At 45.1% G+C, this 26,296-nt stretch overlaps 3 protein-coding genes across 4 annotated transcripts; all 3 read left to right on the top strand.

Annotated features, from left to right (window-relative positions):
- Window positions 1-281: 281 nt before the first annotated feature.
- LOC109647476 (uncharacterized) lies at window positions 282-6,697 on the top strand. The gene is made up of 3 exons (XM_069525262.1): window positions 282-444; window positions 862-2,823; window positions 4,594-6,697. The coding sequence occupies exons 1-3, from the start codon at window positions 435-437 to the stop codon at window positions 6,330-6,332; spliced, it is 3,711 nt and encodes a 1,236-aa protein (XP_069381363.1). The 5' UTR covers window positions 282-434; the 3' UTR covers window positions 6,333-6,697.
- Window positions 6,698-8,361: 1,664 nt separating this feature from the next.
- On the top strand, window positions 8,362-23,041 carry srebf2 (sterol regulatory element binding transcription factor 2). 2 transcript variants are annotated; one of them, XM_069524860.1, is made up of 20 exons: window positions 8,362-8,725; window positions 12,383-12,768; window positions 13,268-13,460; window positions 13,683-13,837; window positions 14,128-14,265; window positions 14,631-14,912; window positions 14,999-15,113; window positions 15,195-15,346; window positions 15,450-15,654; window positions 15,748-15,923; window positions 16,395-16,644; window positions 16,801-16,970; window positions 17,085-17,256; window positions 17,368-17,485; window positions 17,593-17,702; window positions 18,205-18,337; window positions 18,737-18,908; window positions 19,602-19,778; window positions 20,150-20,261; window positions 20,465-23,041. In XM_069524860.1, the coding sequence occupies exons 1-20, from the start codon at window positions 8,644-8,646 to the stop codon at window positions 20,677-20,679; spliced, it is 3,513 nt and encodes a 1,170-aa protein (XP_069380961.1). In that variant the 5' UTR covers window positions 8,362-8,643; the 3' UTR covers window positions 20,680-23,041. The 2 variants fall into 2 exon arrangements, with proteins under 2 accessions (XP_069380961.1, XP_069380960.1); XM_069524859.1 differs by having other exon boundaries at window positions 8,366-8,725; window positions 12,383-12,804.
- Window positions 23,042-24,103: 1,062 nt separating this feature from the next.
- nol12 (nucleolar protein 12) lies at window positions 24,104-26,171 on the top strand. Its single transcript, XM_020110746.2, has 6 exons — window positions 24,104-24,292; window positions 24,771-24,876; window positions 24,968-25,016; window positions 25,120-25,265; window positions 25,398-25,495; window positions 25,709-26,171. Exons 1-6 carry the CDS (start codon window positions 24,183-24,185, stop codon window positions 25,899-25,901), a joined length of 702 nt encoding a protein of 233 aa, XP_019966305.1. The 5' UTR covers window positions 24,104-24,182; the 3' UTR covers window positions 25,902-26,171.
- The last annotated feature ends 125 nt before the right edge of the window (window positions 26,172-26,296 follow it).

Here is a 26,296-nt window from a genome sequence, read left to right on the forward strand (position 1 = left end):
GTGTGTGTGTGTGAGTGAGTGAGAGAGAGAGAGGGTGAGTGTGTGTGTGAGAGTGGGTGAGAGAGAGAGTGTGTGTGTGAGAGAGTGGGTGAGAGAGAGAGAGAGTGTGTGTGTTTGTGAGTGAGTTAGAGAGAGTGGGTAAGTGAGTGAGTGTGTGTGTGAGAGTGGGTGAGAGAGAGAGAGAGAGTTTGTGTGTGTGTGAGAGTGGGTGAGAGAGAGAGAGTGTGTGAGTGGGTGTGAGTGTGCGTGTGTGTGTGTCACAGCAACGTCCAGCAGGGGGCAGACCTCCACTGGAGCCTCTATACCAAGTTGCAGTGTTTTTGTTCTGGTTGACTTTAGCTCAACATTTAGCATCAGCTGTTTTCAGAGGATGAAGTTCACATGTTCGAGACTGAGAGGAACCACCCGTTGAACTGAAACTCTCAGAGAACAACATGGCGCCTGGTGAGATGAAGTCTTCATGTCCTGATTGTTGCCTCTTCCCCCACAACAAGGTTATAAGTTAGCAACATGCTAAGGCTAGCTATCTAAAGGGTAATCAGTCCAAAGTTAACCGCAGCTAATAAATGACAGCGAGGTGTTTATGGTTCATTCTCGATCCTTCAGTGTTTCTTCCTTGTGTCGTAGTAAAACTTTGAATTGAACCGTGTAACCAGATATTTCCTCATTTCTCTTGCATGGAGCTAGAAGCTATTCATGTCTGTTTGTGTGCAGAACCTTCCTGACAACACATGGAAGCTGTATTGTTTCCATCAGCAATCTAAAAGCTATCTTTCACTAATGAGGAAGTCCATGTGCCTGTTTTGATCTAATGATAAGTGTGTCTCTAAAGTCTGAGGCCATCTCTGCTCTCTCCCTCAGCAGATGAGGAGGAGCACAAGGATCCAGGTGTCATGGAGGGTGAGAGGGAAGGTGACACCAGCTGGGGTGAAGAGCTCAGGCTCGTCCTCATCGGAAAAACGGGAAGTGGCAAGAGTGCATCTGGAAACACCATCTTGGGCCGGAGGCAGTTCCTGTCTCAGATCAGCGCGAGCTCCGTCACGCAGATTTGTGAGCTCGGGAGCGTCGTGCTTGCAGAGGAAGAGGCAGCCGAGGAGGAGGAGGAGGAGGAGGAAGGCCAGGCTGTCACACAGAGGAGGAGGAGGAGGAGAGTCACAGTGGTTGACATGCCTGGCTTCGGGGACACTCACCTCAGTGTGGAGCAGATTCATGCAGAGATAGCAAAGTGTGTGTGTCTCTGTGCCCCCGGGCCACATGCCTTCCTGTTGGTGGTGCCAATAGGACGATACACAGATGACGAGGAAAAGGCTGTTTGTGAGATGTCAAAGATATTTGGGGAGGAAGCAGTCCGTCACCACACAGTGGTTCTTTTTACCAGAGGTGATGACCTGGAGGGGATAGGGATTGAAGAGTTCCTGAGGACTGCGCCTGCCGGGCTCAAGGCTCTGATTGACAGGTGTGGCAGCAGGTACCATGTCCTCAACAACAAAGACCCGAGTAACTCAGGGCAAGTGAAAGAACTCCTGATGAAGGTGGACATGATGGTGAGGCAGACGACCAGAGGGATTTATACCAACGCAATGTTTTTAGAGGCTGAAGCTGCCATCAGGGAGGAGCAGGAAACCATGTTGAGGGAGCGAGGGGACGGAGAACAACATAACAGCAGCAGCATGGAGGAACTGGTGAAACTAGCAAAACGAAGAAAGTGTCACCTGGAGTCTGATGAAGCAGCGAGCAGCACGAGAGGATCACAAGGGTTCAGAGGGAGGGAGGTGGACAGAGGAAATGAAGATGACTTTAGGGTGGAGAGATGGACGGAGGAGAGCAAAGGCAGTGCTCTCAGCCTCCTTAGAGACGGATTTAAACAATGCAGGGACCGGTTCAGAGGGAGACATAGGGGCCGCAGAGTGGCCACCAGCAGGCAACTGTCTCACCTGTCATCCGTGACTCGTATGAGACAGGAGGCTGTGCTGTCTCCTAACGTCCTGAGGAGAGTTAAGATCCTGGTGGCTGCTGGAGCCACAGGCATGGCAGTTGGGGCAGTGTTTGGTGCAGCAGTCCCTTTAGCGGCTGCAGCTGGAGCTTCTCTTGTCGGAAATTCGGTGGGTTTCGCTGCAGGTCAACTAGCAGGGATGTCTGTAGCGGGAGGCACAGGTGTTGGGAAAGCTGTGGGGGCCATAGTGGCAGCAGCTTCAGGGAAAACTGCCGTGGCACTGGGAGCAGCAACAGGTGGGGTTATGGGCGGTTCTATGGGAGCCATTGTTGGCACTGAGGCTGCCAGTCCTGGAGAGGGTGCTCTGGATGCTCTGGGGCAGGTTAGTGTCATAGGGGTCTCTGCTGTGGGGGTGGCAGCAGGAGTTGGGGGGTCCTTGGGAGCTGGGGCTGCTTTAGGTGCAGCTCTGGAGGGAGCTGCTGTCAGCACAGCAGCCCTCGGTGCAGCTGAAACCGCAGCAGTAGGTGCAGCCAACATGTGTGCAGCTCAGGGTGGTTTAGCTTCAGCAGCAGGGCAGCATGTGGTGGCCGCTGTAGCCCCTCAGGGTGCTGCTGCAGGAGCAGTCTCAGCTCAGGCTGGGTCTGCTGGGGCTGTGTGTGGGTTCACAGTTCCGAGTGTGGCCAGCAGGGTCGCGTCAGACCCTTGGGGAACTGTGAAGGTAACTACTCGGATTTTGTCCGCAGTGGCTGATATAGGAAAGGCTGCGGCAGGTATCGCCCTGGCTGGTGGTCTGGTAGTGAAGGTGGTGAAGGAAAAAGTCAGAGGTGGCACAGGAACAGCAGAAACAAGTTACACCGAGAAAAAGTCTTATGAGATCCACTGGAACAAATAAACACAGCCTGAGAGTGGAGATGTGATCAAGTGAATAAAATTAGATTTATATTTTTAAGTAGCTTCACTCTGCGTTGCTATTAAACCACCTCAAATATTCAGAAGCTGGAGCATTGTGGTGTGAAGCTGGTATAAGGCTGGTGAGTGTAGTGATATTTGCAGTGTGGTGCGACGACAGGTGAATGATATTAGGTAATATTGAAGAGATAGGATTATATGCAACTGTTTCATTTGTTTTGTCACTTTACTGTTACCACATGTATTGGGTTGGTCTCAGGACCTTCCTTAATTATCATATGGTAGACATTTACATCTTTGCTCATATGAATAGGAAACAAAGTTATTAAGACCAAAAACTAAAGGAGGAAAGTCTCCAAAGCAGCACCGTCAGTAAATTGTCTGAACAAAGAAGGATGAAATGCATTTATTTGCAATCAAATTCTAAAAAATTGAGCTTTCTTATTCATTTATGAGTAACTATGAAAGTGTGTTTTCATTTAAAGTTTTACTTTAAGGTAATAGAGTGTTTGTGAGTAAATCCTGGAATTGATGAAGGTTCCAATCCTTGTGTGAAGACAAGTGGAGTTAGGCTCATAAAAAGTGTGTGTGTTATGATGATTGAGAATAAAAAGGCAAAGAAGGACATGTTTATTGTTTATTGAGGTGAATTATTAACTCACTTAATACTCAATCATTAAATCATTTTGAATCCATCTTTTTATCACATTTGATCATTTTATCATGTTTTGTTTTGAATATTATAATCTCATTTACCATTTTATCACAATCACTTTTGTTGTCTTTTATTCCTTTTTATTGTTGTTTACTAATTGTTATTATTTACTCATTTTTAATGTTGAAAGAAGGGTGTCCAAAAGTAAAAGTTGTTACTGAACAGGTCCCTCACACTTACACCAAAGGCCCATAAACAACTAACATCTCTCGGCTATTGCAGCAAACGGAAGGGAGGGAACTTATTGTTCAGAATGACGTAGGAACAAAGGACATATGCTCTGTACCTGAGAGCTGACTTAACCGGTTCTTTAATTGGAATTCCCATAAAACTCCATAGCTTCTCTGAAACCGCCTCTCAGAAGTGGGGTTTCCGGTTTTAGTGCAGCACAGTATAAAAACAGCTGTTTCAACCAGCTCGAGATTCTCAGCCACAGACTCCAACGGATGCGCAATTCGACCCCCACTGGAGCCTCTATACCAAGTTGCAGTGTTTTTGTTCTGGTTGACTTCAGCTCAACATTTAGCATCAGCTGTTTTCCGAGGATGAAGTTCACATGTTCGAGACTGAGAGGAACCACCCGTTGAACTGAAACTCTCAGAGAACAACATGGCGTCTGGTGAGATGAAGTCTTCATGTCCTGATTGTTGCCTCTTTCCTCACAACAAGGTTATAAGTTAGCAACATGCTAAGGCTAGCTATCTAAAGGGTAATCAGTCCAAAGTTAACCGCAGCTAATAAATGACAGCGAGTTGTTTATGGTTCATTCTCGATCCTTCAGTGTTTCTTCTTTGTGTCGTAATAAAACTTTGAATTGAACCGTGTAACCAGATATTTCCTCATTTCTCTTGCATGGAGCTAGAAGCTATTCATGTCTGTTTGTGTGCAGAACCTTCCTGACAACACATAGAAGCTGTATTGTTTCCATCAGCAATCTAAAAGCTATCTTTCACTAATGAGGAAGTCCATGTGCCTGTTTTGATCTAATGATAAGTGTGTCTCTAAAGTTTGAGGCCATCTCTGCTCTCTCCCTCAGCAGATGAGGAGGAGCACAAGGATCCAGGTGTCATGGAGGGTGAGAGGGAAGGTGACACCAGCTGGAGTGAAGAGCTCAGGCTCGTCCTCATCGGAAAAACGGGAAGTGGCAAGAGTGCATCTGGAAACACCATCTTGGGCCGGAGGCAGTTCCTGTCTCAGATCAGCGCGAGCTCCGTCACACAGATTTGTGAGCTCGGGAGCGTCGTGCTCGCAGAGGAGGAGGAGGAGGAGGAGGAAGGCCAGGCTGTCACACAGAGGAGGAGGAGGAGGAGAGTCACAGTGGTTGACATGCCTGGCTTCGGGGACACTCACCTCAGTGTGGAGCAGATTCATGCAGAGATAGCAAAGTGTGTGTGTCTCTGTGTCCCCGGCCCACATGCCTTCCTGTTGGTGGTGCCAATAGGACGATACACAGATGACGAGGAAAAGGCTGTTTGTGAGATGTCAGAGATATTTGGGGAGGAAGCAGTCCGTCACCACACAGTGGTTCTTTTTACCAGAGGTGATGACCTGGAGGGGATAGGGATTGAAGAGTTCCTGAGGACTGCGCCTGCCGGGCTCAAGGCTCTGATTGACAGGTGTGGCAGCAGGTACCATGTCCTCAACAACAAAGACCCGAGTAACTCAGGGCAAGTGAAAGAACTCCTGATGAAGGTGGACATGATGGTGAGGCAGACGACCAGAGGGTTTTATACCAACGCAATGTTTTTAGAGGCTGAAGCTGCCATCAGGGAGGAGCAGGAAACCATGTTGAGGGAGCGAGGGGACGGATTTAAACAATGCGGGGACCAGTTCAGAGGGAGACATAGGGGCTGCAGAGTGGCCACCAGCAAGCAACTGTCTCACCTGTCATCCGTGACTCGTGTGAGACAGGAGGCTGTGCTGTCTCCTAACGTCCTGAGGAGAGTTAAGATCCTGGTGGCTGCTGGAGCCACAGGCATGGCAGTTGGGGCAGTGTTTGGTGCAGCAGTCCCTTTAGCGGCTGCAGCTGGAGCTTATCTTGTCGGAAATTCGGTGGGTTTCGCTGCAGGTCAACTAGCAGGGATGTCTGTAGCGGGAGGCACAGGTGTTGGGAAAGCTGTGGGGGCCATAGTGGCAGCAGCTTCAGGGAAAACTGCCGTGGCACTGGGAGCAGCAATAGGTGGGGTTATGGGCGGTTCTATGGGAGCCATTGTTGGCACTGTGGCTGCCAGTCCTGGAGAGGGTGCTCTGGATGCTCTGGGGCAGGTTAGTGTCGTAGGGGTCTGCGCTGTGGGGGTGGCAGCAGGAGTTGGGGGGTCCTTGGGAGCTGGGGCTGCTTTAGGTGCAGCTCTGGAGGGAGCTGCTGTCAGCACAGCAGCCCTCGGTGCAGCTGAAACCGCAGCAGTAGGTGCAGCCAACATGTGTGCAGCTCAGGGTGGTTTAGCTTCAGCAGCAGGGCAGCATGTGGTGGCCGCTGTAGCCCCTCAGGGTGCTGCTGCAGGAGCAGTCTCAGCTCAGGCTGGGTCTGCTGGGGCTGTGTGTGGGTTCACAGTTCCGAGTGTGGCCAGCAGGGTCGCATCAGACCCTTGGGGAACTGTGGAGGTAACTACTCGGACTTTGTCCGCAGTGGCTGATATAGGAAAGGCTGCGGCAGGTATCGCCCTGGCTGGTGGTCTGGTAGTGAAGGTGGTGAAGGAAAAAGTCAGAGGTGGCACAGGAACAGCAGAAACAAGTTACACCGAGAAAAAGTCTTATGAGATCCACTGGAACAAATAAACACAGCCTGAGAGTGGAGATGTGATCAAGTGAATAAAATTAGATTTATATTTTTAAGTAGCTTCACTCTGCGTTGCTATTAAACCACCTCAAATATTCAGAAGCTGGAGCATTGTGGTGTGAAGCTGGTATAAGGCTGGTGAGATTCTTGAGATTTCTTTTTTTCCAAGTATTAAAACACATTTTAAATCCTAATGGGTGACAGTGGGTGGGTGATTTTGATTGTTTCACATGCTGTAATATGTAAACCTGAAAAATGTTTTGTAGTTTTGAACATCCATCACCAGCTGCTGTAAACCTATCATCAGTTCACTCGTGTTCTGACTTGTTGCGGTGAAATGAACAATAAAGTATTCAAATGACAATTCTTGTCCAGTTTTGTTTTTAGTGTTGTGTTTTCTGTCAGACTCTCATCCACAAGAAATGTGACAATAATAGAATAAAAATAATGGAGTGGTGCAGCAAAGGATTAAAAATAGTTTGTCTCCATCCGAATCCTTGAATATGGAGATGTTCTATCACGCAGCCCCATCAAGTCTCCAGCTGTTGAACCCAGTATTTCACTACGCATCATCATGAACGACAAATCCCACACACACCATTGTTCTCTGTATCCCTCGGTTGGACGGACGTCATTACAAACGAAAAGAGACGGTCACCTCCTGTTATTCATCTATGAAGCTCTGTTAAAACAGAACTAACAGCACACCGGCTAAATAAAACGATTTACAAACTTCACTCAAATAAAAAGTCTTGTGTGGTTTTGTTGTTGTTCCTGTTCAGTTGCCTGTTGTTGACTGTGAATTGTTTTGTTCTCAGGCCTCTGTTGGAAAAAAGATATTGAATATTTGATATTTTACATATTTAAGTTTATTTCATTTAACTTTTTAATTTATCTGCACTTAATCAAAAATGATGAATGAACATTTAATCTGCAGGTTGGTTAAGATATTTTTCAATATAAATACACTATAATATGTAAATAGATGTTTATTACTGTGTTAAAGACACTGGTTCAATGTAAATACAACACGTCTGTGGTGCATTTATTTTGAAGACTAGTTAATTTATGTATTTATTGATTGAGTATGTTTAGTACACAGTCTACATGGTGATGAGGTTGTTTTGATTCAGTTTCATTTATCTATTTATATATTGATTGATGTATTCATGGTATTTATATACTGAGTATGTATTTATATAACTAAAACGGTTTGTACACAGTCTACATGTTAGAGAGCTTGTTTTGATTTGGTTTTATTTATGTATTTATATACTGAGTATGTATGAATATGTATTGATGCACTGAGTATGTATTTATATACTGAGTATGTATGAGTATGTATTTATACACTGTGTATATATGAGTATGAGTATGTATTGATATACTGATTATGTATGAGTATGAGTTTGTATTTGTACACTGAGTATGTATTTGTACTCAGTCTCCATGTGAGGGAGTTGTTTTGATTTGGTTTTATTTATGTATTGATACACTGAGTATGTATTTGTATGAATATGTATTTGTATGAGTATGTATTTGTATGAGTATGTATTTGTATGAGTATGTATTGATACACTGAGTATGTATTTGTATGAGTATGTATTGATACACTGAGTATGTATTTGTATAAGTATGTATTTGTATGAGTATGTATTGATACACTGAGTATGTATTTGTATGAGTATGTATTGATACACTGAGTATGTATTTGTATGAGTATGTATTGATACACTGAGTATGTATTTGTATGAGTATGTATTGATACACTGAGTATGTATTTGTATGAGTATGTATTGATACACTGAGTATGTATTTGTATGAGTATGTATTGATACACTGAGTATTTGTACTCCAGTTGTTTTGATGAAGAAGGGGGCGCGGTTTATTCAAATGACTCAGGAGCTTCTGATGGTTGACGCACGATCAGACCACGCTGAATGCGACGCTGCCATTGGTTGATGACGACTGGTCTCATGACAACAACGGAGGGGTTTCAGCCAATCAGAGCCCGTCTTGGGCCACCGAGTCTGTTTGTGAATGACGTAATGAGCGTGAAGCAAGATGGCGTCGCCTACAGCCTAAATCGGTGTAAATGAGTTTATCTCCGTGAGCTCGCGCCTCTCCCGAGGCTCCGGTGTCGTTTCACGGTTGTTCCGGTGAAGACAACCCTTCTCTACCGGGTGCGTGTGTTCGTAGGCGTCGCTGAGCTCCAGAGGACAGCCCGCGGACCGTGTCTCTTCTCCCCCCCACCCCCGTGCGGCCATCCGGTAGCGGCCGGGGAGGCGAGCTGCTGACAGCCGGGACAGGATGGACACCGGGGAGTACATCGAGACCATGGACACGACGTTAGCGGAGTTGGGGGACGAGTTCACGTTGGGGGACATCGACGGTGAGTGTCCGTGTCCCCGTTGGCGATGCTGAGTGTTTCCTGGAGGAGTTAAAGTCCGTCCGTGACAGTGAGATGCTGAGCAGCTGAGCACATCTGTGTCTAGTTTAACATTTAAACATTTAAACTATTCACCAAACAGCTGCTGGACTTCAAAGACCTTCATCTGAATCAGTCCTGTTATTTAACCAACATTTACAGTGACTCTACTTTGTTTGGTTTTACTTTCTTTCTAAATGTGCACATTAAGGATTAGTCTTCTTCTTCCTCTCCTTCTCCTTCTTCTTCTTCTTCTTCTTCTTCTTCTTCTTATACTTTTTGGAGTTATCCAGAATAATCTCAAAAAGGAGTCTTTAGAGACTTGGACAAAGTTTCTTCATTAAACTCTGCAAAAACTTCCATCTTGACCATGGCTGGGCAATAAACAACATTAATAACAATTATTGCAATACAGTGATAATCAAAAGCAACAGAGCAAAAGCCCAATATATCATTATATTTCCTTTTCATTGTGTGAGCACAGTGAGGAAGTATAACACATCATTGATGTGCTTCAGATTTACTTCAGAGGTTCTCTACTCGTTTCAAGTTTTGTTTGTCACAGTCGGTTATCACAGGGTCAACAGTTCAATGAAAAGTGTTAGATGACTTAATTAAAATAAAATAAAAAGAGCTCAATATAAGAACATCAAATACAACACGATAATAAAGCTGTGTGTGTGTAAAAAGAATCTGTGAGAGAAGGTAAATAAAGAAGATGAGCTGTCGTCAGTGCTGCCATCTCACTCACTCTATATCGATGTATTGCCTCATGTTCACTTGTCAAAACAGGCAAGACTTAATTTTGACTTGTCAAAATCTGCTTTGTCATGTCACACAGCCTTTTAAATCCATCATCGTCTCCACGTTGGGACAATAATTTATCCTGTGATGTTTTGTGATCAGATATTTGTTCGTTTATTGAATAAAACACAAACACATGAAACAAATACACAGGAAATCTTCAGATGTATTCTGAAAGTATTCCCATGATCCTTGTTGTGATTTCAGGGCTGTGTCTCTAAAAGAAACAGCCAGGCTTTAATGGAAAAGTGATCTTGTGAAGTTTTCAGCAGAGTGTTATATTCCATGAAGCAGAGATGGGTTTCAGCGTGAGGTGTCATGCGTCAGGAAACTGTGTGTGGGCAGTGGCGCAGGAGTGTAACTTACTCACCAACCTTGTAGAAACAAGTGTTTACTGTGTGTACTTTAAGACTTTCATGTCAAGTTGTACGTTTTTGGGAGAGTTTAATGAAGAAACCCTGTGCAGTCTCTTCAGTATCCTCTCAGAGCTCATTCTGCACAAGTGTCCAGCAAAGTTTGTGGGACAGCATCCCTGTAAAGATTCCGCGCTGCACTCTGCAGACAGACAGACAGACAGACAGACAGACAGACAGACAGTATCCTTGATCAAATCTCCCTCTAATCAAAACAAGCTTTACCCTCTGGCACTCAGTGAAAGGACTGGGCTTTTGGTGTAACGCCGGCCAGAGCACAGTCACCAGATTCCCATCAGGGTGGAATTTTACTGAATGCAAAGTCACCAGACCAGACTGAGACACTGTCTGTGTATCTGTCTGTGTATCTGTGTATGTGTGTGTGTGTGTACACACGCACGCTCATTTATTTATTTTTCCTCTTTAGGACCTTTTTGCCACATAAACCTTGACCTAGTTAGGCCCAGTAGAGCTCATGGGACCAAAGCTCAGTAGTAATCATCATCTGTGAGCTCCTGGTTGAGCTCAGGGGTCAGATATGTTGTGGTTAGGTTAAGGTTAGACATGAGTTGGTCAAGGTTGAGATTAGAGAGAAGGTTTTGGTTAGGTTGTCAACAATGAACAGTGTCCTAGTAAGGATAGCAGTGCAAGCACAATAACAAGGCCACAGTATGTAACAAACCGTAATGGCCAAAGTTGATGATACTGCACACAGGCTCATGAAACATTCCTGAAACTCTACCTGTCTTCTGGTGTCTGGTGGTAATTCTCACTTCAATGGGAGCCTTTACAAAGAATGAGCAGACAGAGCACCCCCAGCCACAGTTATGTAATCCTACTTAATCATTGTATCAAAAGAGAGGAATGTACAGATTGTGTGTGTGTGTGTGAGAGAGAGAGAGGAGTGACAACTGACTGATGAACATACAGGCAAATTGCTCAAAGAGAGCCCACACTCAATTTGGCTAGTTTCTGTTCGGCCCACAGCTGATTGATAATTGTATTTTCCCCATTAGTCAGAGCAGCCAACTGCAGACAAATGTACCTCAGCTTTAGAAAGTCTGAGCAGTATTTCTCAAAGTATTTAGAAGGTCATACTTTTAGATGTATATCCATCACAGCCACTTTCTAATAATAAATGGAGTCACAGCTGAGTTTTGCTGTTTGTGCAGCAGCAGCTGGTTTAATGCACATCTCCGAAGATGTGCATTTCTTTGAGAGTGAGGCCTCGGAGGCCCCTGAAGGGGCCCAAGTAGTTGACCCTATATTCATCTGGAACATTCTCCCTCTCTCAATTATTCCCTTAGCAACCACGGCTCTGGTTATGTAACCTATTTTCTTTGCTCTCAGCAGCCGAGCAAACTGTCCCTCTTTGATGGATTTACCCTTTGTGTCAGCCTGTCCCAAACACTGGGGGCTAGGAGTGGCTTTGTCCAGTCTCTCATTAGCAATCTGACCCCCCGTGGAGGAGTATAAGTGCTTGGTCTATTGTGTCCACCTATATAATGTGTACATGCTCCGAACAGAAAGGTTGGTTAATATAACCACGGTGTGAGCATCTGAAACTGTCTGCATGCTTTGTTTAACTTTGTTTAACTCTGTTTCCTGCACCTTGATGTAGCTTGAAGCCGAGTGTTGTTTTTGCCCCTGTCTCTGTGTGCACGTGTGTGTGTTTCCTGATGATTAACTTTTGGAGCTTATCAGTCAAAGATCGAGGTCGACAACATATCGTCAGAAAACACTTTTCCAAGTTATCTGTGCGAACACTAGGACTAGAAAGACAATCAAAGCATCATCCATCAGCTCTCTTCTAGCTGCCTGAGTCTTTATCTCAGTGCTCTTTCACCCTGCTCCTATTGTCTTTGAGGGTCATCTGTAAGATTACATCCTTACCATTCCATACTTTCAAGGCTGCATGTTTACAGACCTGATCTATAACGGTTCACTGGTTTATGACCGGAGCAGTACAGTAGCTGTTTCTGTGAATGCATGTGATGGTTCAAGGCCGGGACTCTTTGGGATTTTCTAGTCTTATCTGTCTTGTATAATATCTCTGCCAGATAGACATTGGGTCTGTGTAACCTTATGTGTAGATTCAGTTGAGAATCTGACTCAAGGACATTTGAGACACTTAACACAATTATTGCCTCCTGTCACTGTAATATTGTCAGTCAGACAAGGCCTTGACTTAAAGGCAATCAAGTAATTTCATCATGAGTCATGGGAATTAGCTTATGTTGCAAATACTGTTACAGGTCTGTCAATAATCTATTTATCTCAATGACCTTTCTTGGTATTTAAGCTATGATATCTGTTTTCATGTTACTGAACCAATTGAATGAATTAGATTTCTTTATCAAATCCAAACTTATATTAATGCCCAGGGTTTTTTCTGCCTCTTCAGAGATGCTGCAGTTTGTCAGCAACCAAGTGGGGGACTTCCCAGACTTGTTTGAGGACCAGATGAACTCAGCAGGCTCACTACAGAGCGGCAGGGCCAGCATCACCCCACGTCCTGCCGTTCAAACCCCTCAAGCTCCCCAAACCCCCCAGACACCAACCCCAGTTCCCTACCTGAACTCCAACGTTAGCCTCACCAGCCCCCAGACACTGTCTCCCCAGTCTTTACCCCTCACCCCTCCCCTCACTCCCGCCCAGACCCCCTCTCCTATCACCGCCTCCTCCGTGCAGCAGCAGGTGACCCGCAGCCCTCCGCTCCTTCAGCCCCGGCCTCAGGTGGTCCAACCTATCCAGCCTCAGCCCCAACAGACGGCTCAGCCTACCATCCAGGTATCAACTCTAATTCCACATGCACGCGAGACTTGGGTAATAATTTATGTTTTACTCATTCTACTAGTAAGTATTGAAAGCTGTGTTTAGAGTTGAGCTGTTAAAGTTGTGGAGCATTGTTTGGAGCTGATCAGGGTACATGACTGCTGCAACGAGGTACTAGTGCTGCTATTATGATTCTGAAGCTATTCTCAAGGTGCCTGCCTCTCTAGCTTATTCTTGTTTTCTGTCGAGGTCTTATTTTCTGTTATTGTTCAATCCATACATAAAAAAAAAAAAAGCTTCTGCTGACATGAGAGAAATTTCAGTGTCCTGACAAACTGTAAAATAAATTAACCAGCTCAGCATCCTTACAAACCAATGCTCATCTCAGCAAATACTGCAGTCAACCTGAGAGATGTAGTTTATTGTCTCGAGTCAAACCCATTTTTCCCAAAACAGATACAGGCACATGAACTGTTTTATGTGGCATCAGCATTTTTTTTTCACTTGAATGCAGATGCACACCCAGGGGATCCCGATGCAGACCCAGAGCTTCCCGGTCCACACCTTAGTTCAGACTCACAGCCAGACGCCACTGCCCATCCAGACCCAGGCAGCGCAAACTGTGATGATTGCCCCCAACGGTGGGCAGTCGCGTTTCATCCAGAGCCCTGTCATCTGCCACCAGAGCCCCGCTCCTGGTTTCCAAGGTGACTGAGGAGAAGAATATGAGTGTTTTCTGTTAAACATGGAATATAAATATAATTCAGTGGTCGATAATAGCGTGGCTATGAATCAAGTCATACATCATTGCCTTTTTGAAGAATAGATTTTGAATTTGTATGTGTTGTTGAGGCAATAATTAGTTCTTGGGATCCATATCAGAACCACAGTGTTTTTTTTTCATCCGTCATCTTGTCTCCTCTTCTCAGTCATCCAACCACAGATGCAGAGCATCATGACCTCACCACAGCTCCAACCATTGACCATTCAGCATCAGCGTCTTCTGACTCCAACAGGTCAAACCATCCAGACTCTGTCCGCTGCACCGACCACAGTCCACACTGTGCAGCAGCAGGTGCAGCAGGTACCAGTTTCACAGTTCTTTCTGTCAGACAATGATTTAGAAAGAGTGTTGATATGGTTATTTGATATCTGGTAGTGAAAGTTAATATGTCAACGAACCAAACTATCAATTGGACCCCATTTGCTTCAGAAAATAGCTCATAGACAAATAACTTTGTTTCATAAAGTTGGTATAGATATGGACATGAGTAGAGACACAGCGGATCTGAATATCAAACCTTTAATTTTTTTATAAAATTGCTTGTGAGCAAACATAAACTCACATTGACCCTTTGGATTTCTTTCCACCAGGTTCTGGTCCAGCAGCCTCAGATTCTGAAAACAGATTCGCTGGTTCTCACAACTCTCAAACCAGACGGCACGCAGGTGCTGTCGACCATGCAGAGCCCCACGGGGATCACCACCTTAACCACGCCCATGCAAGTCCCGGTATGAAACCAGCTCCAGTTACTTCACAGTTACTGCACATAACCCTTTGTTTCTTTATAATGGTCCAAATTGGGAGTGTTACTTCTTGTTAATGCTAACATACAGCGAGCTGATCTTATTCTAATCGGCTGATTTCAAATACACACACTAGTTATTTAAATCTGGACACAGAGAACACACTACAGGCTAATTCTTTATTTTATCTGATGCCTCATTATCCGTCTGTCTCATCCACCTTTCACTGCGACCACAAACATTACAAGGGCTTTGATTGGCTGCTCTCTGTCCCCCAACATCACACAGACCCATTAACCATTAATACTTCGCACTGACACTATCGCACTTCTACTGACTTTGGTCTTCAGACGCTGATGAGCAGCAACATCCTGACCACCGTCCCTGTGGTGATGGGCGGAGGAGACAAGCTGCCAATCAAGCAGCTGCAGCCAGGCTCCTCCCACTGCTCAAATGCTGCCAGATCAAATATGGAGCATAGCCTCATGAGCGCAGGAGTACTGGGCCCGGGAGGAGTGGTGAAGGAGGGCGAGAGGAGGACAACACACAACATCATCGAGAAGAGGTATCGCTCCTCCATCAATGACAAAATCATCGAGCTTAGAGACCTGGTCATGGGCAACGACGCAAAGGTTTGTGATCTTAACGCTGAGATAGTTTAACGTCACAAGTTGCTTGAGGGTGTGACTATGTTTTGTCTTCATGCCTTTCTTCCCAGATGCACAAATCAGGAGTGCTTCGGAAGGCCATCGACTACATCAAATACTTGCAACAGGTCAACCACAAACTACGGCAGGAGAACCTGGCCCTTAAAATGGGAAACCAGAAGAACAGTAAGTGTTTAACAGCAATGGAAGCAGAGCATCGTCTGACACAGGTTGAGATTTTAATGACAGTCTCTCTTTCTGTCTCAGAGCCAGTGACGCTGTCTGAAGACGTGGAGCTCAAACAGGAAATAGTGATGATGTCACCTCCAGCCTCGGACTCTGGCTCCAGTTCCCCTCAGCAGTTCTCTCCGTACTGTGTTGACTCGGAGCCAGGCAGTCCCTTACTGGATCACGACCCGGTGAAAACCCAAACACACATAGGCGGGATTAGACTCTCCTGTCATCTCCAAATCGTATTCTCCTTATTAATTATTAATTAATGTCTCTCTTTCTCTCTGTCAGGTGAAGAGTGAACCAGATTCTCCGTCCACCGTTGGAGTGATGGATCGTTCTCGACTGCTTCTCTGCGCCCTCACCTTCTTCTGCCTGTCACTGAACCCGCTGCCCTCTCTTCTGGGCTCTGAAGCCTCAGGGAGCCACGGCCCCATCGCCGGCCATGGGCCATCCAGAACGCTTGTCTGGTTCCCAACCCACACACAGGACTTCGGTGAGCAGGACTGACCCCAGCTGTGAATGAGGGTTCACGATAACTTCTAAACCCATGACCTCACCTCATATTTCAATCCCTCTCGTCCTCCAGCGTCCTGGCTGCGGTGCCTGTTGCCATGGGTGATGGTGTGGGTGCTGAGCGGGGTGGGGGCTGTGTGGGGTTGTGTCAGGGTGCTCTACCTGTGGGAGCCCGTCACACTCCTTCACTCCCCGAAGTCTGTGTCCTTCTGGAGGCATCGCAAACAAGCAGACCTGCATCTCAACAGGGTGCGTACACATCAGGACGAGGGTTGACACAATATCAGGCACAGAACCATAACTGTGGCCAAAATCATTCACCGTGGTGATATTATCATGAAGGTTTGACAAATATGAATCATGCTATCAGTCAATTTCATCTTGACCTTTGTTTATTGTGTTTTTTTTATTAGGCAGATTGATTATGGTCAAAACAACAGAATCTACTCTGTTTATGCAAATAGATCATGATCAGGAATTTCTTGATAACAGCAGTTATTTCTTGTGGCAGTGAGAACACTGGATCCACTCACTCTGTCTCTTCTAATGCTGGATGTTTTCTCACCTATTGAAGATCTCAGTGCAAAGATTTATTTTTAGCATTTGTTCAAATCGTGTTCAGACCTAACTCATGACCTTCTCTGCATCTTCGCTGTCAGTCTCAACGGAATAATGAATATTATCTTATACAATTTCTCCCATCTCCTATTTTTCCTGCAGGGAGATTACAAAGCAGCTTTGGTTAGTTTAGAGACCTGCTTGACCGTCTTGACCCGAGCTCTTCCCTCAACCAATCTGGATCTGGTTTGCTCGCTGTCCTGGAATCTTATTCGCTACTGTTTGCATCGTCCAACTCCTCTGGGATGGCTGGTTCACCAGGTCAGAGGAAAGCACGAGGGAGAGGAGGCTCGGACGAGCGCGAAGGACGCGGCTCTGGTTTACCACCGTCTGAGTCAGCTGCAGCTCACAGGTATGTGTCGAGGACAGAGTGATCCGCTGCTGTACACAGGCTGTCGGGATATGATTCATGGTTTGGACTTAATGAACAGCAGAATACAGGGTTCAGTAAGTACATGCTATGAAAGTGAGAGAGCAGTTATACAGGTTCTGTTCTCTGTGTCTGTAGGAAAGTTGCCTCAGCGAAGCAGCTTGTGGGCTTTGTCTCTCTCTCTCAGCGCTGTCAACCTCAGCGAGAGCGCCCAGGGCAAGATGGCCCCTGCTCAGCTCACTCAGATCTACGTCACTGCGGCTACGGCCCTGCGCACACTGCTGGGCCACCACCTCTCCTTTTTGCCTGTATGTCGTTTTCATGATGCATCATGTGTCCTCAGTTTGTCTCACAGAGCATCAAAGAAGCAAATACATTTATTTAACTTTCATCGTCATCATCTTTTCCTCCGTGTCTCCCAGGGTTACCTGCTGAGCTGTGCTGAGAGTGTGGCCAGTCAGTCAGACAGCAAGCCGATCCCCGACTGCCTCCGCTGGCTCTTCACCCCGTTGGGCAGACAGTTCTTCCTGAGCTGTGATTGGTCAGTGAAGTCGGAGTGCAGCGACAGCGTGTACACTTCTCAGAGAGATCCAGGTATGTTGTGAGTCATGAGCGGAGGAGTTGGCCCGTATGAGAGATTTTGAAATAAATCATATGTGCGATAATTAAGCTGTTCCTCTTCGTTACGTGTGGCTCTTCCTGCAGCTGACCCCATCGCCCAGCTGCACCGCTGCTTCTGCAGGAAGCTTCTGGAGCGAGCTGTTCACACCCTCATTCAGCCGCAGAGCGACTCTGAAGCAGGCAAACGCAAGAACGACTCTGGGTAAGGCTGGGGAATCCAGGGCTTCCTAGATCTTTACAGTTTGGTGTGCATTAAAAATGTAGTCGGTTAACATCTTCTGTCTATTTCCTACTCTGTTACTTTTTTAGGGAGTTTTCAAGTGCTATGGAGTTCCTCCAGTTGTTGAACAGCTGTACGGAGGACTCTCCTTCTCCTCCTCCTCCCTTCTCGACTCCTCCCAATCACACCACCACACCAGGTATGAATAGCATGAAGAGAATAACCCATCCCATTTAGATAGAAGTGTGAATCATATCAGGTGATTGATGCAGTTGTGTGTGTGTGTGTGTGTGTGTGTGTGTGTGTGTGTGTGTGTGTGTGTGTGGGAAAGCTCGTCAGTGAGGATTAACCAGATAATGATCTGAGTTCTTATCGTCAACATGAATAGACTTTCTTGGCTTTGTTTGCACTTCACTTTCAGACAGTTTGAATTATCACAGATAAGACTTGTGATTGATTTGTGTTAATAAATGTCTTGCAGGGGATATGAACACATTGGTGTTCTGTTCATATTAAGTAACTACAGTGTCAATCATTGATACAACAGGAAAGGAAATCAGTACTTTTGCCACGACATCATTCCTGATATTAATCTTAACAAGAAAAAGTTTCTCACAGCCACAACAAAACAACAACAACAAAAAGATTCTCCACTCACTTGTTGTTCTGTTTTTTTTTCTCCATCTCCTTCTTTGTGCCAGTGGGAGACCCGGTGAGTCGCTGGTGGGCCTTGGTCCTAAAGGCTGCTGTGCATTGGCTGCAGGGTGATGACGTTGCAGTGAGGTCACTGCTGGCGGAGGCGGAGCGGATGCCGAGGGCTCTACACACTCTTGAGTAAGTGAAATAGTGTTTAAGTTACAGAACATACAGGCTCACTCTGCAGTGCAGAAACTAGAATTAACAAGGTGAAGACAAAGATTTCATTCAATTATTTAACAGCTCACATTACAGGCTTCGTTTGAGCTTTGACTTATTTCAGATCGCCTCGAGCTGGAATCAGAATCCTGATTTCTCTTTAAACAGATTCTTAATATGAATCTGCTGTATGTATGAACAGTCTGTGTGTAGAGAACAATTCAAGATAAAAAGGAAACTAGTCAGACTGAAGCTATTTTTTTCCATTTCCAACCTTGGCATTAAATCAGACTGAAGGATTTTGGTAAAGATGAATACTTGTGTCCTTGTTTTAAAGAGACACTCATTAACCGTCCTCCCTGTTCCTCTCTGTTTCAGTCACTCTCTTCCCAAGGCTGTGCTGCTGCTTTGCAAAACTGTTCAGATGAGTCTGTTGCCTCTGAAGGGAGAAGGAGCAGTGGCCTGTCTGTCCCACTGTGACAGAGCCAGCAGCTACCTGCGCGCCAGCATCTCCGAACCACTCACCCAGTCGGGCAACTGGCTGAACAAGGTAGAAATCAGAGAAGCTGCCACAAGCCCCATCATCACTGACATCTCTGTAAGATCTGCTCTGGGTTTGTGCTTCCAGAGTGTTTCTGATGTAATCCCCCAAAATATCTTGCCTCACGCTGCATGTTTCATATCAGATAATCAGGATCCACTGAAGTTGAGGCTTTCAAGGTTTCATCATGCACACACACACACACACTGCATGCTGATATGGTGCTGTGTGTGTGTGTGTGTGTTTATACTTCTCTGTTAGGTCACAATAAGCGATGTGTTCAGCACTTAGTTGTGATGATGAGGGTGTTGTGAATATGTCGAGGAGATGTCCCCAGGGGAAAAGTGATATTTGTTGTGTGTGCGCGCGCAGTGTGGGTGGCAGGAGGTGGCTGTGGTGCATTGTAGTTGCATTGCATGATCCTGAAGCCGAGTGCAATGTGTCTGCAGTGCAGTACAGAGGCCTCCCCAATCTGCACGCACCCGCTACACACCCCATCACTTCACATCAGGCAGCACTGAAAAGTTCTACATGTTACTTTTTTATCGGGGATGCATGTCGGAGCTTGGTTCACTGCTAACCACGGCGGCTGGTTGTGGATGTACGGGCAGATTTAAATCACACATTTGGCGCTGAGAGAATCGACGACAGTAGAAAACAGATCAATATATCTTTTTTTTTTTGTCCCTCGTCTCTCCTAAGGGGGTGGAGCTCCTGGTGTGCGACCTGCTGCTGACTTTAAGGACCAGTTTATGGCAGCGAGGGGGCGGCAGTAACGGAGAGCCTGGCCCGGCCCCTGGATCTCAGTTGGCTGGTTTTCAGAGGGACCTCAGCGCGCTCAGGAAGCTCACACAGTGCTACAGACAAGCACAACACAAGGTGCGGCTGCTCTGCTTGTTCATGACGATGCTAAATTTACTGTATCAGCCTTGGAAATCCTGTTCTCTCCCACTGTTATCAGCTGCAGAACTCTCAGCGCAGCTGCAGGCATCAATCAGACTTGTGGGGTTTATTTGCGTAGTCATTACTGTAGCCAGAGGGCCTTTACCAACTGCTGCTTCCTGATCATTTGTTATGTCCTGACTCATTATCGTTGTACGAGATTCTGTTGTGAGACAAGTGAGTGAAAAATGCTTTTACCTGAAAGTTTCCACTGATCTCTTTTAGTAAATGATGTAAGAGCTCAGTGTTCTCCGGCGCAGGCGTCACCCAGACGAACAAGCATATGATGTTCTCTGTTTTTCCTGCAGGTGTTTCTTCATGAGACCACAGTGAGGCTAATGGCCGGTGCCAGTCCCACAAGGACACACCAGCTGCTGGAGCACAACCTCCGACGCAGGACACACAACTCCTACACATCCGGTAAGACACGACTCATATTTACACATTGAACTATCATCCTCACTGAATCATATCAGCTCAGTGGAAGTTCACCTTGACTGCTGGCTCAGGATCAGCTCCCTGTGGTCGTTATTAATCTTATTAATAATGGTTATAAACACACCAGGAAGCAGTGGAAGCTAATCTGCACTTTTTCTCCTCTTTTCTCTTCTCCCCCCCCGAAGGTGAGTGTGTCCTGGGCGAGAGGGAGAGGGCCCACGCCATCCTGCTGGCCTGCCGCCACCTGCCCATGCCCCTGCTAACTCCGCCCGGGCACCGCGCCCGTCTGCTGGCCGAGGCCAAGCGCACCCTGGAGCGGGTGGGAGACCGTCGGTCCCTGCAGGACTGTCAGCAGATCTTGCTCCGCCTCAGCGGGGGAACCACAATCGCAGCCTCCTGAACAAACACATTCATTTTAACTTCAAACACCCGACTGATCCACCAACATGTTCTTCTGTAATTGTCACATATTCACACCCTCATTCTGATTAAGGTCCAGGAATATGGATTCATCTAACTCAGCCTTTATCCACGCAGCAGCTACACGTCTGCTCCTCTAACTCTCAGTTGCACTGTTGCAGCACAATCACGCCACCTTCTGGCCATTAATGGTACCGTGCCGGCTAACTGCCTCATTTTAAACGATGCTTAACAACAAGGGAAATCAGGTTAAATAGGCCCCACAGGGAAAAGGGACCATGATCTCATAGCTTAAATAAATGCAATGCAGCAGTGCATTGATTAGCTGTAGGAAGCCGAGCTGTACAATCATTTTTGGCACACGGTAACTGTGCAAGCTTCTATTAAGGGCTTCAGTCTATTCAAGAGTAGACAGCCCAGACCTGTTGAGCATGGCTGTGCTGCGAGCTGCAGGCAGAGAGTAGCGCGCTCTTAACTGCACAGTGCAGAGTTGTGTCTCTTCTTATCTACCTCATATACAGTACAATGCCAGCACTGTACTGTTGAGCAACATAGGATACTTCAGTCAGTTATCCTGCATTTGAATCAAGTGACCATTTGAAGTGACGCCTCAATCCAGAGCAGCGTCATTCCAATTAAAAACCTTACGCAGACTGTAGGATGCAGCAAACAACACAACTATCGGAACACGACTTGCTGTCGCAATAATGACACACAGCTCCTGCTGACATGTTCCGTTCTGTCTCACAGGTCAAAGGACACATTTCTGGATTCGCAAAAAAACATCAAGACAACACAGGGAAGCAGTCTCTTGTGGGCAAATCAGAAAATACCCAGACACACAGAAATCCATTCACACTGCAGGTCAAAGGTTTTTTTAGAACGTCTCAATTCTTCCAGCTGTTTTTTAAATGAACACATCAAAGGTCCAGTGTGTAAGATTTAGGTTAAAGGGATCTATTGGCAGAATTGAATATTCTAGACTCTGATAGACTGATCTGCTCTTCATCACGTGAAGTCTCCATCTGGTCATTAGATTGGTGGATGAACCTATGACCAGTCTTTCCTTCTTTCTTATCCGTCTTTTTCCTCACCATTATAATAGCGATACTACCCCCAGCTGTACAATATATATATATATATTTTTTTTTTTATGTTAGGCGGTTTACAGATTTACGTTTTTACTATTTCAGGTTCTCCATAAGGGGAAAACTGAGGCATTCTAAGAACCTTTGACCAGTAGTGCACATAAGACATGAATAGCATACTCACAATGTGATTGTATATAGGTTGTACATAGGCAGATAAACAGAAGTAGAATTCTTACGTACTGCTTGAGAGAAGAAGCACTGTAACACGTATAATGTGGCTCTGAATGGTCACCTGTCTGACCTGGAGAGTCCAAAGTCCGCTCGCTTACCCTTAAACATGATTCTCCGTGAGGGAGGATATCAGCTGTGGTCAGGTTCAGTTCACTGTGGGTTTCAGCAGGTAACAAATCCTCAATACAAGTTCAGGCAGAATAATCCGCCTCTCTGCTGTCGATCTGTGAAAGTCTTCTTTTGAGGCCACAGGCAGAAATACGCCGCTCACAGCGTCGGGAGGTGTGTCCCACCACGGCATGGTGGGAAAATTAACTGAAACGCAGCGGTAACGTGAGAAATTGTATTTCTTGGAATACGATGTCCATAAATGATGTAAAGCTCTCAAGCGAAAATGGCCTTGATGTTATGTAAAAAGTTGATGATGTTTCATTTGAATTGACGGAGGAGTTTTAGTTTTGTGAAATCTTTGTCTACTTTGCTTTTTATTCAGTCGTTCCTGTTTATTTTCTGTGCTCTGATTACCTTATTTAATGTTTATGTAATATTAATATAAATGCATATTTTTGGTTGTGAAGGGAGCAGTTTTATCGCATTTTATTATTGTCCTTATTTTATGTTGGTAAAAGAAGCTGAGGGTCAGAAACTGTCAGAGGGAGAATCCTCTACTAGGAAGATGTGTATCTAATTGAAGAAGTAAGGCCTGTGTTTAAATGATAGCTTGTTGTTTGTTAAGTAAAAGCAAACACACACTTGTGCTATTAGAATTTTCCAGAACTCTTGTCTTCCAGGTCAACTCAAGCTGTCAATAAGTCCTGTCAGGAGTTTAGCTTTAGTTTTTCCTGACTGGTAAAAAAAAAAGAAAGCAACGCTCAACCAGCCGTTAGCAGGCTGCAGTTACTATCATTATTATGTTTTGTTTTGTTTGCTTCTTCCCCTCGATGTATTTTATTGTCTGAACTTTTGTGTTAATTTTGATGTTTGTTTTATAATAAAACAACACATGATAGTGGCTGGCAACTTTCTCTCAGTAATAAATGTGTCATATCAGGGGTGGACGTGAAATTTGAGCGCTTGAAACAAAAAACAAGAGCCAATTCAATATTTCCTTTGTGTTAGCAGGGTGTGAATGTCAGTGTCATTCTGATAGGGACTTCTTGGTGAAGGTTATTGGTTTCCTCTTTCAAACAGTCTGTGTGTAGCACGGCGAACACTGGACACCTCTGTCTGTATGAGACGCTCCCTGCAGCTCAGTTCAGAGAGACGACATGTCTGGATACGAGAGGAGCCGCTGGAGGGAGCGTCTGTCTGCTGCAGAAAACTACTAAAGAAGATTTCAAATAAAAAAACACCTACAACTGAGACACTAAGTTTAAGAAACGTATAGTGAGAAATTTACATTTACAGAAAAAGAATCAAAAAGAGGGTTAATTTAAAATATCTTTAAAGCACCAAAACATTTACCTAATAATGATAAAGAACCAAATGAAAATGGGAACTGGAAACAAAAATGATTGTAAGAGATAAAATTACGTCTGAGTTATGTCGGAGTGATGATGAGAGATTCTACTTACGTATTCTGGGATTGGATTTCTGGAAATGTGTTCAAAAATAGATTTTGAGCATCAATTTTAATTTAGATCCAACACTTTGCAACGAGACTTCAGCTGAGACCAGAAAGATTCAGATTTGAATTGCTCAACTATTTCTATTTGTTTTTTATTTATCGTTCCTGGGGCTGCATCTGAACTGTGAGTGTGATGGATGTGAATTATGATGAATGTTATGTGTGAGCAATGTGATGTAATCAGGTTATATTGTTGCTCTGGGACAGAAACAAGCGTGAACGTTTATACGTCTCCATATAAAGGTATGGAATAAATAAATAAAAGTTAAAATAAAGCAAAGTTTATCATGAAAACTGAAGCTTGTAGAATCTAAACTGACGTGAATATATGAAGGCTTGATTTTAAACACTTGAATAATATATAAATAATAAATAAAAACCGTTCCAGAGAATCTGTGCATCGTGTTAACATGTAGGCTGAGCGGAACTTCTTAAGGCTTTATTTGTCCGTGTTTCCAGTCGGACCCATTTAACCGCGGTTCCCCCTCTCACAGTTACCCCGGAACTAACTCAGGACAAACTCACGTGTTCACCATGAAAAACATGAAAAAACACAACAACTCGTTCAAGAACAAGAAATTCAAGCCCGGCTCGAAGAAAAGAGAAAATAAATGCATCGTGACGTTCGACGACAAAGAAAGACAGTAAGTTTGTCTCAGTTAGCATCCTAGCGTTAGCATGCTAGCGTGAGCCACCACTGGTCTACTTCTGTATCAGGCTAGCATTAGCATCGTGTATTTTAAATCAGGTTTAAATCAGGTTGAACAGAGCGTCTTCAACACTGGGTTGTTTGTGAACCGAGCGGATTCAGACTGTGTATATATTGTGTTGATATGTAGCCTCTGTGTTGTTGTCATTTTAATATTACCTTATGTTTACATTGGGATTCTTCCTTATTTATTAATGTTGGAAACGATATTTCTATATTCTCTCTCCTCCTGCTGCTGTAAAACGACACATGTCTTTATAAGAATTAAGAATTATGTGTGTTTTTAGCATTTTACTATGTAAGATAACCTCTTAACCTGTTTGAATTGTGAGCCAGAGGTTTTCACTTCATAAATATATACATTGAACCTGTGGAGATGTGATCAGGGGTTTGTTCTTCTAATCCTCTGCCAGGGATTTCCTCACTGGTTTCCACAAGCGGAAAGTGGAAAGGAGAAAAGCAGCAGTGGCAGAAATTCGAAAGAAAATCAAGGAGGAGCAAAGTAGAGTCAGAGAAGAGGTAACTGTAGATGAGAAGGATTTGAAACCTGATGGAGTGAATCGTGTCAGGAATTGTTTTTCTGATGTTAAATCTAAATGTCCTGTTTCAGAGGCACAAGGAATATATGAAGATGCTGAAGGAGAGGACGGACGCTCTCGGTGAGTTAACATCAGAAGTCAGTCACAGCTTATTTAACCTCTGATCATTTTATACAGATTTTTATTCCTATCCTCTCTTGATTGTTTTTTTTTCATCTCTCAGAGGAAGCTGACGACGATCTCGGAGATGTGATCACCAGTACGACCGAGTCGATACAGTACGATCACCCCAACCACACTGTCACCGTGACGACCATCAGCGATCTCGACCTCTCTGGGGCTCACCTGCTCGGACCTGCGGAAGATCAGGTAAACGGTTGAGCCTTCGTTTATCTTGATGGGCTCTGTGCACGGTCCTGATGCATCTCAATGTCGGTATCTATGTTCATAACTGCACATGGTCACTGATGACGTTAAACACTGTGAACCTTTGCGGTCAAGGTGAATGGGGAAAGCAAGGATGAAGAAAAGAAGGAGGAAGAGGGGGAGCAAAAACCAGCAATGCCAAGAAAAGCCGGGAATCCGATCATGAACAAAAAGTAAGTTGTTCATCATTCTGATCTCAGTGTGTGGCTGGTTTCACCATCTATATTCTAAACTGTGCCAAGAAACAGAGTTGTGCCATGATGGTGGTCCACAGATGTTTCTTACATTAGAATTCTCGTCATCTTCCAGCCACTCACTCCAGCTGTGTATTCTCTCTCTCTCTCTGTCTTTCTCTCTCTCTCCCTCCCTCCCTCCCGCTGCTGTAGGATCCGCTCTCTGATGACATCGCTCAGCACTTTCACCAGCAAGAGGAGGAAAGGGAAGCAGGAAGGCCGAAGAGGACGAGACCGCTCGACAGACAAGAAACGTGGTATCACGGAGTTGAAAAAGAGAACAGGGAAGAGCAGCAAGTGGCAGAGACGTCGACAGACCGGGAGGAAGGGGCAACATCTGGACTGAAAGTGTGTGTGTGTGTGTGTGTGTGCGTGCGTGCGTGTGTTAAAGTACAATGTAAGATCTGAACTGTCAGACTTTACACTGAACTGTTTGTAAAATGAACTCAAGCTGATGTGGACTCTGTGGCCTCCACCAGGTCGGACTGTCGATTATCAGACTCATTTCCTGTCACCTGGAAGTTTGTACATTTTCCCAGCTGTTTTCGTCTTTCATGAAGTAAAGTTTCCTGTATTTTACTGACATTTTCATTAAATGACTGATAAATCTTGCTAAGACGTCTTCTCGTGTTCATGTCTCACACGTCGTCCGAATGGAGTTTGTCCCCCCCTCCCTGCTCTATTGTTTAATAGGAAACCTGACACTGTTGTCAACATCCTCTCCAGAGCATCAGGAAATCA

The sequence above is a fragment of the Paralichthys olivaceus genome, chromosome 5 (genome assembly GCF_024713975.1).
Source record: "Paralichthys olivaceus isolate ysfri-2021 chromosome 5, ASM2471397v2, whole genome shotgun sequence".
Classification (NCBI taxonomy): Eukaryota; Metazoa; Chordata; class Actinopteri; order Pleuronectiformes; family Paralichthyidae; genus Paralichthys; species Paralichthys olivaceus.